The 14,796-nt window shown below is 42.8% G+C and overlaps 1 protein-coding gene across 12 annotated transcripts in view; it reads right to left on the reverse strand.

The window, feature by feature from the left end:
* hspg2 (heparan sulfate proteoglycan 2) overlaps window positions 1–14,796 on the reverse strand; it is a 94,301-nt gene that overhangs the window by 60,732 nt on the left and 18,773 nt on the right. For all 12 annotated transcript variants that reach the window (XM_056386120.1, XM_056386116.1, XM_056386121.1 and 9 more), the window contains exons 2-3: window positions 5,269–5,398; window positions 4,882–4,941 (exon numbers count right to left, since the gene is read on the reverse strand). In XM_056386120.1, the coding sequence (XP_056242095.1) occupies window positions 4,882–4,941; window positions 5,269–5,398 (190 nt within the window). The remainder of the gene's footprint in view (window positions 1–4,881; window positions 4,942–5,268; window positions 5,399–14,796) is intronic.

The raw sequence follows: 14,796 nt of genomic DNA on the forward strand, positions 1-14,796 counted from the left end.
CGTCCCTCTGTGCAACTAGTACCCGAGAGGCTCCCTGTATCGCACACACAGGGACACACACACACACGGGGGCAGTGCCACTGAGAGACACACACACACACATATATCACCAACTGCTCATGAAAAAGGCAGAAACTCTGAGTGGGTGGCCTGGTCACTGCCCTGTCCTGCTGCCCGGGCCAAACTGACAGACAGGCTACATTACCCTGATGTATTGTCCACTTATGCTGCAACATCTGTTCTCCTCTAGAGATAACGGAGGAATCTGAACCTGGATTGTGTTTTGTCAGCAAGCAGCCACTAGTAATTGATGTGATTAAGAAGAAAAACCAGCTGAGGCTACACAAGGATGCAGCAAACTGTCTGTGAGTCAGCCTCCACTCGAGTCCGTCTGCGTAGTTCAAGGACAGCCTGACCTATAAGTTTACATAAAACATCCCAGAAGACTTAGCACAGAAGGCATCTCACTGCTCTCACTGCTTAAATCAACTGAGAAACTCCAAGCTGCATGTTTAATCTCAAATCAACATGTCACACAGCACTGAGTAAATCAGTGACTGTTTATGGCACTATGAGCTTAAACAGACTTCATTTGACTTCAAGAAATACAGTTAATAGTCTTTTCTCTGCTACATATGATCACAATTTAAACATTAAGTCTAGTTCAGGTCCTGGCCAAATATGCAGTGATCATTGTTTAAATGATTTGTGGTGGTTCCCGAGCTTTGCTTAAATCAGGAATGAACTAATACATTTTTTTTCTTTGCTAATGTTCCTTCCCTAAAAGGGGTATTTGTAAGTTTTCTCTGCCGTCAACTGTGGTTCTTTGCCGGGAGTGGGTGGTGATGATTGTTGCTTAATAAGAGCTTCGGTCATTGTTGCGTCTCACAGCGTCGTGTTCAGCCACACATGACAAAATATGACTAAATGTTGCTCCTTAACTACAAGCTCTACTGCCCCCAATAGGCCAAAAAAAAAAAATCAGTTAGTGCAACTTTAAATGCGACAAGGAAATGCTACTCTCTGGTGGACAGTCTATAGACTGGTAACATTGTTTCGAAACAATATTTGGAATTTCTTGTAATTGTCATTTTTACATGTACGGCGATACAATATGGCCGAACAATTATTCAAAATATTATCAAGAATCACACCAGGGCCAAGTGCAACATCCAAATCGCAGGAAGTGCAATTTTTTCATAAAAGTAAAACGTATCACAAAAAAGTGTTTGGTACAGATGCCAAAAAAAAAAAAAAAGTATAAATAAAAAATAAAAATCACATTATCATCACTTTTATTTTATTTTTTTCAGTGAAAATGAAATGCAAAGATTACCATTCCCACTACAATCATAACTCATCAGAATTGTAATATGATTTCTTTTATATATCATTCAGCCCTAATACACAGTATGTTCTACAAGTTTATATCAGCTAAATATATTTTCCTGGTTCAATTTCGGTCAGGTCATTAGTCTAGAGATCTGAATTCTCAAGCTTTTCATCCAAAATTAGCACTGGGAGCAACTTAACCCCAGCAGCCCCTCAGCAGCCACCATCACCAGTACCATGGTAATCTTTCTTTCTTTTGCTTCTAAACAAAGTGGCTAATATGCTTGGTTCACTGGGAATGCCTTGTAATGGAGCCTGTGGAACAAGGAAAGGCTCTCACAGATGAGAGAAACTAGATTTTGTCTCCCAGAAATCTCTTCGGGGCTCTTAGTATGGAGGTCAAAACGAGAGGTCAGGAGGACATGGGATGCAACCTTCGTATCTCAAGAGAAGATTCCAGACTGTGATTAGACAGGACAAAGAACAACAATGAACAAAAGACTTTCAAAATAGCCTGATCTCAATAACTGTTTACACTCCAGATGTTTTTCTTTTCTTTTTTTCCTTTCCTTTTTCACATCATCAACGTATGAGGCTGAGACAGAGGGAAATGGGAATTCCTTAACCTTCTGCAAATAGTAACACAACAGGATACAAGGCATAATGGAGGCAACTGTGGCACCTACGTCTTCCACTTTACAGTAGTGGAGGAGGGAAGGAAGGCAGAGGCTTGGGTGAATGGTCTGGACAGCTAACAGGACAGAGACACTCAGCAAAAGTATTCAGCATTCAGCACAGGAAACCGAATTTCCTTCCCATCGCTATCATGCTCAGATCTATATATGGAAATAGCCGGCCTCCTCCAGCACCGTGATCAAACTGAGAAGAATGCAAATGTCCTGCCACCTCCGAGATAAGACGATATATTAAAGAAAGAACTGCATAATCTCAGCCTCCTGTTTAATTGCCACATTAAAGGAACATTGTCAAAAGCTGGGAAGTTTATGGAAACAGAAGCAATAAACCAAAGTAACGAGGGGATGTTTGTAGGCTCATGTCACACTACCACAACATTAACAGGGAATATTTTTCCTATCCTGTGCTGTCAGGAGAGCAAAATCTGTATTTTTATTCTAAGACTTTTATTTTCTTTTTGTGCATCTCTGTCTGCATGACTAACTGACCCGGACCTGAAGGATAGAGGCGCCATCGTTGACACCAGGATTTGGCAGAGAAATGCACACTTCAAAACAACCTCAACTTTGCTGCAGGGGGTTGACATAAAACTTTCAGTGACTGAAATGATCTGCAAAAGGTCCTGTATTTACTCTGCATTGCTGCACTGCTAAAAAACTAACCAAGACTAAACCTTCAGTTAAACCTTGCTGACCTAATTCATCACAATCACTGTCAACCACTGAACACATTAACGTCCACTGTGTTAAAATCTCCTCTGGCTCCTTTAACTACCACAAATTCAGCAAGGCCTCACAACAGAGCTATTTCTGTGAGCAAGGCACATGCTATATGCCTCAGCTCTGATGTCAGCTCGCAATAGCAACCAAAACAATTACTTTGCCATGATGTCATCAGCTCCAGCAACCCGTCGAGTGCCAGCGTCTGGCACCAAGGACAAAGTAAGACGGAGCAGCTATCAGGCCTTTGTCTTGAATAAGGAGGGAAATGGTCTGATGTGTTAGGATATTGACATTGGCATACACAGAATGTAAACTCAATAGAAGTAGGACTTGCTGTTAAGTGATAAGCTGGATTTTTGGATATGCATTAAGGGGTTATGAAGTAACCTCAGCAGTTATGTCAGTAGCTTTGCTGCACTTCTTCAAAAAACAACTAACTACACGTCGGGTCTATGACGACTAAAGATCTATTTTGGTCTGTCTGTGATGTAAACATCATGGTAACATATGGTAAAATCTGCGGTCGTCAATCTAAAACAGCGGATCCTACATCGCACTGTGAGACACATCCACCAGTGGCTGATTTGGAGCTTTGGCAACCGAAGAAAATTCAGTGTCAGTGTCAGAAATTTACGAGCAGATTCTCACAATGTGACTGCTGCCACGTCCCACGACCTCTACAAACCAACCAATCAGAATTACAACATGAAGTGGCACAAAATGCGGTGGCTGGCGTGACCTGCCGTACACAGCATTTTTTAATAATCTTTTGAAAAGAAACACACACACACAAAAAACAAAAACAATGGAGATGAACGACAAAAAAAGAAGTTTGTGACTCTGGCAAAGAAGAAAACCTTGCAGAGCTGCATTTTCAGAAAACAAGAGAGGCGCAGATGGATGACACATGCTGATGAATGTACCACTGCTTTCATATAGTTTTTTTCTGTTAACACTAACCTTTCATAAAGCCATGCTTCACCATGCATTCGCTGTACAATCTGACATGCCTCAACCTGATATCATACAGTTTAACGCAGGCTGAGAATAAGACTTAATCAGACAGAGCTCATTGCTTTCTATTCAAGTGAGTGGCAGAATAATACTGCAGCATTAAGATGGCAAAATACATCCGGCCCACACTTAGGCCACATGCTCATGTGTCCTCTGGCCCAGTGTATGCCCTGGTTCCATGGACCGAATATGGCCCATATACAGCATGATTATCAGGTGCTACTCCCACATCTGGACCAATTCTGGTGCATACACAGAAAATCGGGTGTCAGACAACACTGGAGGATAACAGCCAGAATATGGTAAGTATATGGGCCAAACTCGGACCGACGAGCCAGGCGTATGTCGGGTCAGAAGTTTCATTTTGCTGTCCAAACTGATATTTTTGAGGCATCCTTGGGTAATGCCAAGTAGCATGAAGATATACAGTATTTAATGGAAAAGTGAACTGGTAGAAACTTTTTTCTCTGTCTGCAATGAAAAGATATTTAGAGATGGCATAAACAAGAAAAATGCAACGAGAACAGAAGCGTAACGAGCAGCAGCAAACCACAGGCATGATTAAAGAGTGGGAGACATCATGCAAAGTTTAATACGTTATTTACTTTCTGCTGCTACAGTGCCATGTGATATAATGGGGTCCCTGCATATAAATACTTTTCAAGTCCACATAAAAATAAGGGGGCTGGAAAAAAAAAAAAAGTGCAGTTGTGAATGGAATGCCAAACAGAGATTCTCTGCAGCAGTTTTTTATTCTTCATCGAGCTTTCATGTATCTTATAGCGCTGTCACCTCTGCACTGGTTAAAAGGATGAAAGAGGAGAGGAGATGTTTATGTCTCGGAAGACAAAAGCCGAAGCCCCTGTGTTATGACCAGGCTCTGGCAAGTTGGCGAGGAGTAAGGAGAGGGTGCAGCAGGATGTGTCGGCATCATCATTCAGGCACAGACAGACATCTTGCACAAATGCACACACGCATGCGCACAGACACACATATTGCTGCATGCCGCCACTTGAGTCACAGATGGGGGAGCTTTAGAGGGCTGAATGATCTTCCACACATAAATAAAATCTGTCATATGGAATTGTTAGATCCACTAGATTTTCTGGACCCTTACTTGTGCTCTCAGTGACTGGAGGCCACGGTGTGCTCCCATCATCTTCTCCACTGGGCAGATCTTTGGAGAGAGAGACAGAAGTAAATGGATTTGGTCAGTGCGCAGGTTCAAGGTCAGGAGAACACATGCTTTTTTTTCCTTTTCTTTTTTTTTTTACTTATGTAACAATAAAATCTGGAGGAGACCCCTTGAAGAACATGCATCCTGCAAGTTTTTGTTCATCCAAATGCGTAACATTCCCTTGGTGTCAGTTTTGGGACGAGTTAGCAAGCTAAGGAATGCATTATGAAAAACATAACTCCCATGAATTAAGGGCAGCTGTTGCTGTGGTTTGGGGGGGTGGGGGTGGGGATGGGGGCGGGGGTGGGGGTGGAGGGGGGGTCATACCTCCGGAAGCTTCATCAGCAGCAAAGTCCTCATCGTCGTCAAGCAAGCTCTGAGATGCCTTGACGTCTTTCTCCGCCTCCAGGTCCTCTGGCAGAGGGACCTCTCCCCACACCTTGGAGGCCTGAGTCACCTGCAGCAAACACAAGAGAGATTTATAGGGGTTGAAGTCTCAGTTGAAGGCAGAGAAAGGTTACACCCAGTGCTATACATGGACCCTGGAAGGGTGGAGGGAAAACAAAAGCTGTGACGGGAAACAGGGCATTGTGATATGTTTACTTTTACCATTCATTATCTCTTAGAGGGCTTCTCAAGAGTTCATGCTTAGAGCTCAAAAGGTTCTTAATAGCACTAATGTCCAAAGAAATTATCCCTACTTGCTATGTGGGTATTTCTAATCTAAATCTAAAGTTGGCAACAGATAATCACAGCTGACTGCAATGACACACATGTGAATACACACATGCAAGCACACACTGAACAAATCCTGGGAAAGCAGCTGACATTCAGAATAGAATGACACAAATCTATCTAAGTATGCTTTAAACATGGCCCCCCAGGGAAAAAAAAAAAAATCCAGCATACCACGACCAGTTCTTTTACAACCAGCTCCTCACCCAGGAATCAGGAAGGAATCTATCACGGAAACATTATGTCATCTCCAGCCGCAGTAAAAACACCTCAGATAAATGCAACACCTCGAAGGGCAGGTTGCTTCAAAATCCGTCATTCATTCAGCAGGTTATATGAATGGAACAATAGCAGGGGGTGTAACTGAAGGACGGGAGTGGAAACTGAAAAAGCAGTGCCCAGCCCAAGGCTACAGTGAGGGCACCGAACTGAGGAGAAACACTGTTAAGATACCTCTGATTCTCTTTTGATACCAACCGAAATATGTTTGTACCACCAAGTATTGATTTCACGTTCTGTAAGATGGCACTGGATGCTAGCTCAGATCTGTACTTTTCTTAACTAAATTCTAGACTGTTTTAGTTCAGAAAAGTTCTTGTCTAGCTATAAATGCCAACATTGCCATTCCTAGAGCAAGTGTATGGCTAAAAAAGGGTTTTGGAGTGAGACATTTTTTTACTGTGTTCTTCAGCGCAGAAAGCTAGCCTGAGGCAAAACTACTCAAAGTCACATAAATAAAAAGACAAGAACTCCCTCCTCTTCCAGTCCACCTCATAGACCCATACGTTCTCTCAATGAGGAGACACAAAGCTTAGGCAGCCACTCTCGTATCTGATCATCTTGATAAAGTTCGCTGTGCCTGCCCAAGTGGAGCACAGCGTGGGTTTTATTATCTCTGCTCTCACCTCATCTCAGCATCCAGACTGCCCAGACTTCAGCTATAAGTTTAGTTACGACTCTGGCAGGATGCCACGCCTGGCATTTCCAGTTGGCATGGCCCGCCAGTTCCTATTTCCACCGATCTCTGTCATGGTAGTTTTCCCATTTAAATGGCTCCAGCTAATAAATAACTCGATCTATCCCCCCAAATCCTCTCCTCCCCTGACTGAACACCCTTACAACAACAATCCCGGGCCATTTTCAAAAGGAAACTGCTGACTAACCAGATTCTTTTCAGTTGTGCCGACCAGCCAACCATTGGTGTGATCATCTCCTGCTTCCCACTCCCTTGGGATGAGGTATCATCTGGTCACACTGGATGCCATCTGGGCAAAAACAACCTCCACAAACTTACAGATTAGCCTTTGATGGATGAGTCCATATTTGCATCTGATCTTATAGCTAACATGCTAAGCTACACTTGTTTGAGAATGTCAGCCCGGTCTAATCTTAGGGAAAGTTGGGAACCACATATGAATTTACTTTCTCACTATGCTACTGTGTTCCAGTTTCAAAAAGCTAGCGCAACCTTTACTCTCAGCCTAGGAGTTGAGACACCCGTTGTGTTGAGGTTATCGCTCCCTCAGGAAAAAGGTCTTGACTCGCTCAATTATTTGAACTCCACCCCAACCTAAGAGGACATCGGCCTCAGAAGCTCTCCTTGCTCCGGTAACTTGCCGCAATTTACAATGGGACACATGGCCACCAGCTATACGCTGGAATAAACTTTTTTTTTTTTAAAAAGCAGGCACCGCACATACGCACAAGTATCGTGCACACATGCAACACAGACACACACCAGCACACACATTCCAGCCAAAAGGAATTCCACTGTTTACTTATGAATTACTCTGCTCACAATGCACAATGTTTGCCCTGCAAGACGAAGCGATGGCGGCTCTAGAAAAAAAAAAAGGGGGAATAACAGAATCCACAGATAATGAGAGACAGGTGACACTTTACAGAAGAAGCCTTAAGGATGGGACTTAAGTTTGCCCAGCTGTTGTGTGGAAGGACCGAGGGAAGTAACTGCATTTTGGTCCATGAACAATAGATAAGCAACATGACAGGAAGCTGAACATTCTGGAAAAAGATTGACGACCGAGCCAAGATCCTTTCAAGACAGCACTACCGTCAGCTGTCGTTGAGCCTTGCAGCTGGAGACCTGCTGTCAACTCCATTTTCAAACAAAAGGCTGGCTTGTCAGCATGTACATTTTCACTGGCTATTAACAGCTAATCAGATTTTCATGCTTCTTCATTTCCCAAAAATGGATAACAAGCCTCCCAATTCTCCACAGCTTCTATTTGTAATACAACGAGAACAAATGTTTCATCTGAGTTAGAGGGATGAAACTAAGTTCAAAGTTTCATCATGGGGATTTAGTATTTCAACATAGATGCTGAGATAATGCGGTGGTGGCTAATGTGGCATTAATTTTTCCAGATTCACCACTCCTACCGGACTTTAATGCTCCTTAACCTACTTGTTTGGTGCCTACTGTATGCTGACTTCATATAAAATACACAAAATGATAGGGGGCAATTTAAGCACAGGATTCCAGTCCATACACGTTTCACACAACGACACAGATCCAACCTTTTGCACCACTCAGTTTGCCAGAAGAGCAAATCCTCAACCAAGTCACTCGCAGTGAATGCACGGTAAAATGGACTATAGAGTTTAGCCTATTAGTGTTGACTGTTTGAAAAACATACAAGTATTTAGAAAGATGCCCTACCTTTCAGAATACCAATAGTTTGCATTAATTTCTGCAGAGACTTGAAATCTGTTTGAGATTTTCCATCAATCACAGTGAACATGACATGGTTATTAAGTTTGGAGAACTGAACTGAACAAGAACGGCGAAGCAGTTGGTGCTAACAAACAGAGGCAAGGTTACATTACACATTACAAACAGTTCATTTCTGTGGCTTAAATCTCATGTCACTTTGCAGAGGTAAGAATACCGATGGCACTTGAGACTGAAAATTACTTAATACATTTTTAGTTGCCAAAGACACTCTATAGAGCCTTTCACAGCTCAAAGGCTCAAATTTCTGAGGTTTAGCAACTACTCAGATGGCCATGAGGAGAATCCTGGAGAGTTTATTCTTGAGGCTACAATTTGGTGACAATGTCAGGCAGGAAGATGAAAAGCAAAAAACACTCTCAGCAAGAGTTTTGTACACCAGTTCTAAAAATTTGCTGACCAGAGCCTTAGTGTGGTCTATATAAGCAGCCTCACATAATGGATCTGTTTTCTGTACAAGGCCAACTAGGGCAATTTCCTCATTCTGAAGCAAAGTAAAATATTGCTCAATTATCATAAATTCATTTGTAGGGGAGAATAGCACAACAGGGGAAGGAACTCAACCTTGTGCACAGTCAATGCTCACACTGAGCACGTCTGACTTGCTCCCACAGACTCTCTGCGGGCGGTAGGAAAGAAAATCTGTAATCCAGAGAACTAACCCACTGTGCATCTTCACTAGGCTAAAAGCTGGACTAAAATCCAAGAAGCATGAGCTGTTTCGTGGCTGTTAAGCAGAGTCAGCAGAGCGACGTCTGTGCTTATGGGGAAACTGGCGTGGGTCAGTATGAAGGAACATGTATCTCAGTGCAGACTTATGTGTTTTACTGGAAAAGAATAGGGCTCTATGGTACAGAGGGATAAGCTACACCAGGCAAAAGTTCTGACATCATAAATTTTAGATTCAGCTACTGGATAGAATTCGCAAACAACTTTGTGAGGAAATCGAACCCAGAATGCACGAGACTGGGTTTGGTAGTTTCTTGCTTTTCCAGATGTTAGAGAATAGCAAGGTATCGGAATGACAAATGTCAGAGTTTGCTGTAATACACCAACAAAGAAGACTTTCCCAATTGGGCTTTTCCAAATGAATGTTTCTTGCAACTACATTACCATATGATATAGAAGCTAAGGGTGGGCACTTAACTGAAAGAGTACCAAAACCGACATTTAGAACTTCTTACCAACTCAATCTTGCTAATGTCGGTTAGTGCGGTTAATACTTTCCCCAATGTGCGCATTCATGAACCGTGCTCTTTAAATATGTGCCTCAGGCTACGTCCACATTAACACGTTTCAGTTTTTGCAACCCAATACTCTGGTCAGTTTTCAAACTGTAACCTAAAGGTAACGCAATCAATTTTTTTAATCACTGTGCATGGCTCAAAAAAGCACCAAAGTAATCATTTTATTAATTCATTGAAAGTTTGTAATAGTGATATTGATTTTCAGTCATATCACCCGGCTCTACCAAACATTAAAAATGGCAAAAAGTTGAACAAGGCAAGTTACTGGAAGTTGATGAAACAAAGTGAAGCTAAAGTGAAAACTTGTCAGCAGATTTGCAGATGATGTATTAAGACATCCAAAAACCACAAATGGACTGACATGCAGTAGCACCTGCAAACATACGCCCACACTCTGCATGCACACAGACACAGACAGACACTATCATACACCCACACTTGGGCATTCCCATCCCGGTTACATCTCTCTGTGACAGCCAAAGCCTGTCAGAGGCAGCGTGAGAAGAATTCTTCAGGGGGACTCGATTCGCCCACTCTGCTAATAAACCCACTGATGCAGCTGCAGGACAATCTGTGAGAAACATCTTAAAAAAAAGACATGGTCAATGTGTTGCAGAAACTAACGAAACTGGACTGAGCTCGTACTGGACGTGGGGGTGACGCTCTCTCGTGGAAATATGTGACACTATTTCCCGCCAGCAGCAGCGGCCCAGGTATAGCATTTTAAAAAGGCATCTCCTGAGCTCGAACGACCTGTCCGCATTTGTACCCACCAGAGCGTATGATAGGAAAACATAGAAAGATGAAAGCCGAAAAGGCAGCGCACCATTTTGCTCATACCAATCAATTGATTCAAATGGCGAGCGACCTTTCATGCAAGCAGGGGGCAGGCACTCACAGAAAATCTCCACAAGATGAATTTCCCAATCTCCTTGACCTTCCACCTCTCCCCAACTTCCCTCCCCTCTCCCTCCCTTTTTTCGCTCTCCCTTTTTAAGACCAACAATATCTGCTTAGACTTGAAGTAGCAGCATGTACTAAACAGGAATGGAATGTAAACTGCAGAGGGCATTAAGTGGATGAAAGCTTGACACATACAGTACTCTTCTCTTTAGGTAGAGTAGGCTGAAAAGAAGGAGCCCACCAAGCACCACCAGGCACCAGCAACACTTAGATGAACAACTCCAGCACTCCCTTTACTTGACACGCTGCAATCTGCGGAGTAGGTGTGGGAGTAACAGCAGGGTTTCAATAAATCAGGTCCATTACAGAACCTCGATAATGTAAAAATAAATTATGGCTTCACGTTCACATCCCCAAAGCATCACACGGGGATAAAGGTGCATTAAATTCCTAACTGCACATGCGGAGGGTTTTTTTTTTTTTTCCTTTTTCTTTGCGACATGCTCGGCCTCGTGTTGTGGAAGAACGATGAAAGAGAAGGAGGAAAGAGGATCAGCTGAGGAGAAATTTTCCTTTTTCCGCAGGTGCAAGAGAGACAGACGTCTCGAGACAACAAAATTGTGGCACCAGAGAAGCTCTGAAATTGTTTTGGCTTGTGTGAGAGAGAGACACATATTTTTCCATATGTTTAACCCTTGCTTGGAGTGAGGTGGGTGAACTGACAAACTGCCACTTCTGACACTAAAACCTCCGCTTGGGCCCCTGCTGCATAAAGGGCCTGATGAGTGAAGCCCTCCTGCTCTCTGCAGCTCTTTTGACATTTCCACAGGGTTTAATCCAAAGTGATCGGGCCGGGAGGAAGTGGAAAGGAGGCTCTTCATTCAACAGACAAACACTCTTTGACAACGTGCACGGATTGTCTTCGCAAAAGTGTTCCATGACTAATACTGTGGGTGCAACAAACACACTGGATTTTTCTCAGAAACAGGGACTTGTGGAGAAGAGGGAAGGAGGGGGGACAGCAGGGAGTAAAAAGTGAAGAATAAGTCCGCATTTTTGAACAAATGCTTGGAGTGCCTGCCTGACCATCTTCCCCCAGGTCATTTATTCTCTCTCCCACACAACGGCCATGCCATGCATTTTACAATAAGCTCGGTTCTCCCACTGGAAATAGGCACTGGAGCCCGCGCTCTCTGGACACGCATGATGCCCTTTCAGATATATGTTGGTATTGCAAGGTGATGCAGCAGAGTGCAATGGGCTGAGGAAGAGAGCACTCCACCGGTTTATAGCACTGCAGAACATAACACTGTCAAATTCATGATATAGAGTTTTACACATTCCTCTTTTGCCTACGCTACCCACAATGCCACTTCCCGTCAGAGTTTCGGGTGTGTTATGCTGGTAGCAGCTAATGTTGCCTCAAGGAGGAAACTACAGAAGTCTGGTAAGCTCACTTCTTTCTAACTCTACACTTTTTCTCCGCCCCCATTTTCAAACTTGTAGTGTTCAGCCCCAACCAATGCTACTTCAAATGACATCACTTGAGTGCTTCCTCTGGAGCCACACAAGGCTTTATTCAGTTTTTTTCCCCACACATGCAGCAGGACCCCCCAAGACCAGGAATAAGACTTTGATGTGTAAAGTCGATGGCGTTCCTCTTTACAAGGTAAAAGTTGAAACCATGGAGATGTATCCTGGAAATGCATGGGAAAAAAAAATCATAGCCGCCATGCCTTGATATGATCAAACATATTCAACAAAAAGATATAAGATAGTCTTTGGTTGTTTTCGTATCTGCTCCATGTCTTCATGTGAGGTACAGCCAGATTCAAAAAGCTGTCCATGGCGAGAGAGCACTGCCTTCCAGCTATAATCGGCATCTGACACACCACCTCACACACTGTCTCTCTTTACACGAACATCACAAAATAAGCATCCAGCCTGTTCGGACTTGTGTACGTGGTGCAGCAACACAGAGGGGAAAAAAAGGATTTCTACACAGCTACAATTATAGTTGGAGAAAAAAAAAAAAAAGTAATTGGTTGATGAGTTTTTTTTTTCTTCCTTTCTTGCTTTGCTGAGATCAAAGGAACAGGAGGGTGAACCAGTGCACGTGTACACTTGTACATGCTTGTAAAACCTTAATGCCACGCCTATTTTAAGACAGGCCTTAGGTTTTACTGTAGCCAACCTTACTGTATCAAATGGTGGGTACTTGCTGCACAATTAAATTTGCAGCATGGTGGGGGCCTTTAAGGTTGCACCATTGGACAAACTGTGGTCATGATTCTTGGTGGACTGTTGACGCAGGGTGCACAATTAAATTTGCAGAATTAAATAAATTTTGCACAATTAAATTTGCAGCAAGAAAGAAACTGAAATCCTATGAAGCAGATCAGAGGTTTACTGTATAATGTGGATACTTCTACTGATTGCAGCGAAAATGATAACGGTGAATTGGAAAGATACAAAACCACCGGTCATAACTGAGCGGGTGCAGAGACTGAAGCAGGTCTATATCATGGAAGGAATGACTGCGAGGCTACAACTTTACACAAAGGTGGACTTGTGTTACACAATACCTAGGTGTTTAACTGAGTGAGATGGATTGTTGTAACAAAACTTTGTTGTTATAAAGGACTGTCACTAAAAATATTCCACTATAACGGATGCTGTTATGCTGCAAATGACTCCCTTTAAAGTGTGTCTCTATTTATTTACTGAAATAAATAGATAAATTGAATAAAAGTTCCAAAGAAAAAAGAAATGGAAATCATCAGCACACATTTCTGTGACTGACACTAAATGATTATACTAATAAACCTTTATTCGATACTCCAAATAGATTAAAATGACAAAACGCAAGGACTCATTAATGTATTATTCAGTGCTTTACATGTGTCTGAATCAACTCCAAAACGTCACAATTTGCAAACTGTGGGTGAGTCACCATGATGTATTTTAGGCCAAAGGTCACAGCCTGGCGACACCACGACCAGACAGAGAGCAGAGATCGTAAGCACGGTGTGAAACCAGACACCCCAGCATAACGCTATAACCAAAATACTATCTCTGATGGGCTTTTTTCAGCCTCAGTGATAGCACAATCACAAGACTTGAAATATGTGCAGTGGAGTCAAGCCTAACAAGTCCCTTCATTTATTTTTCTCTTATGATTTTAGAAGTTTAAAAGAAAAAAAGACAGCAGATGAGTTTATATTCAATTGCCAAAAGTATGGGTTTTTTTTCTAGCTACAGTATATGGGTTTTCCCAAACTAAATATTCTTAAAAGCTACTTCACAGGTAGCAGAAAGTGTTTTTTAAAAGCTATACTGTATTGCATTTTCACTGTGGGTGGGATAATAGAGGTTTAACACATTCCACCCAAACGTCCCTAGGCGTGAAGACCCAATTGACACCCTCAGAAAGCCTTGTCCTTTTCAATTACAACCCCAGCAGGGGCCCCAGCAGGACCCTGCGTCAACAGTCCACCAAGAATCATGACCACAGTTTGTCCAATGGTGCAACCTTAAAGGCCCCCACCATCAATGAACAAAAGACCTGAAGCCACACCCTTTATTTACACATGCAGGTATTAAGAAATGCACACATGCGCACATGGATGGATGCACACAAACACTGGGAACACAACTTGTTAACAGGAAAACAATTATCAGTTAGGAGTGAAGCTATTCTGTTTTAATAAGGCTCTGTGGTTTGTGGGAAAGGGAATTTATTGGATTGGAGCTTTAGCTCTTAAAACTACTGGGGCTCTTATTGTGAGAAACATATCCCAATGAATGTTTATGCTCTGAGACTAAGACAAGGCAGAGCTAAAATGTTTAACTTACAGCAAATACAAAAAAAAGAAAAAGATATCAGAGTGTCACTGGAAAAATACAATCATACCCTATCTCACCTGAACTACATGTGACATCAAACATAAACACCGTGAGAATAATTCGTAGCGTTTATAAATAGCGCGTGTTTCCGGTAACATTTCTGAGAGAGTGACCTGCCGGGTAGAGGGGACCGAGGGGCCAGCTCCAGTTCCCCTCCAGACGACAGCTGACAGGACGAGGTGCTGAGGCTGAGGGGAAGAGCAGCTCCGGCTTGGCCCGCCCAGGCCTGTTTATTTATAACAGAAAGAGTCCCTTTGAAAGCGCTGCTGTGTCATTTAAGATGTCTTCTTTCCTTCCCACTGGAGAACTCAA

The sequence above is a fragment of the Seriola aureovittata genome, chromosome 9 (assembly GCF_021018895.1).
Source record: "Seriola aureovittata isolate HTS-2021-v1 ecotype China chromosome 9, ASM2101889v1, whole genome shotgun sequence".
NCBI classification, from domain to species: domain Eukaryota; kingdom Metazoa; phylum Chordata; class Actinopteri; order Carangiformes; family Carangidae; genus Seriola; species Seriola aureovittata.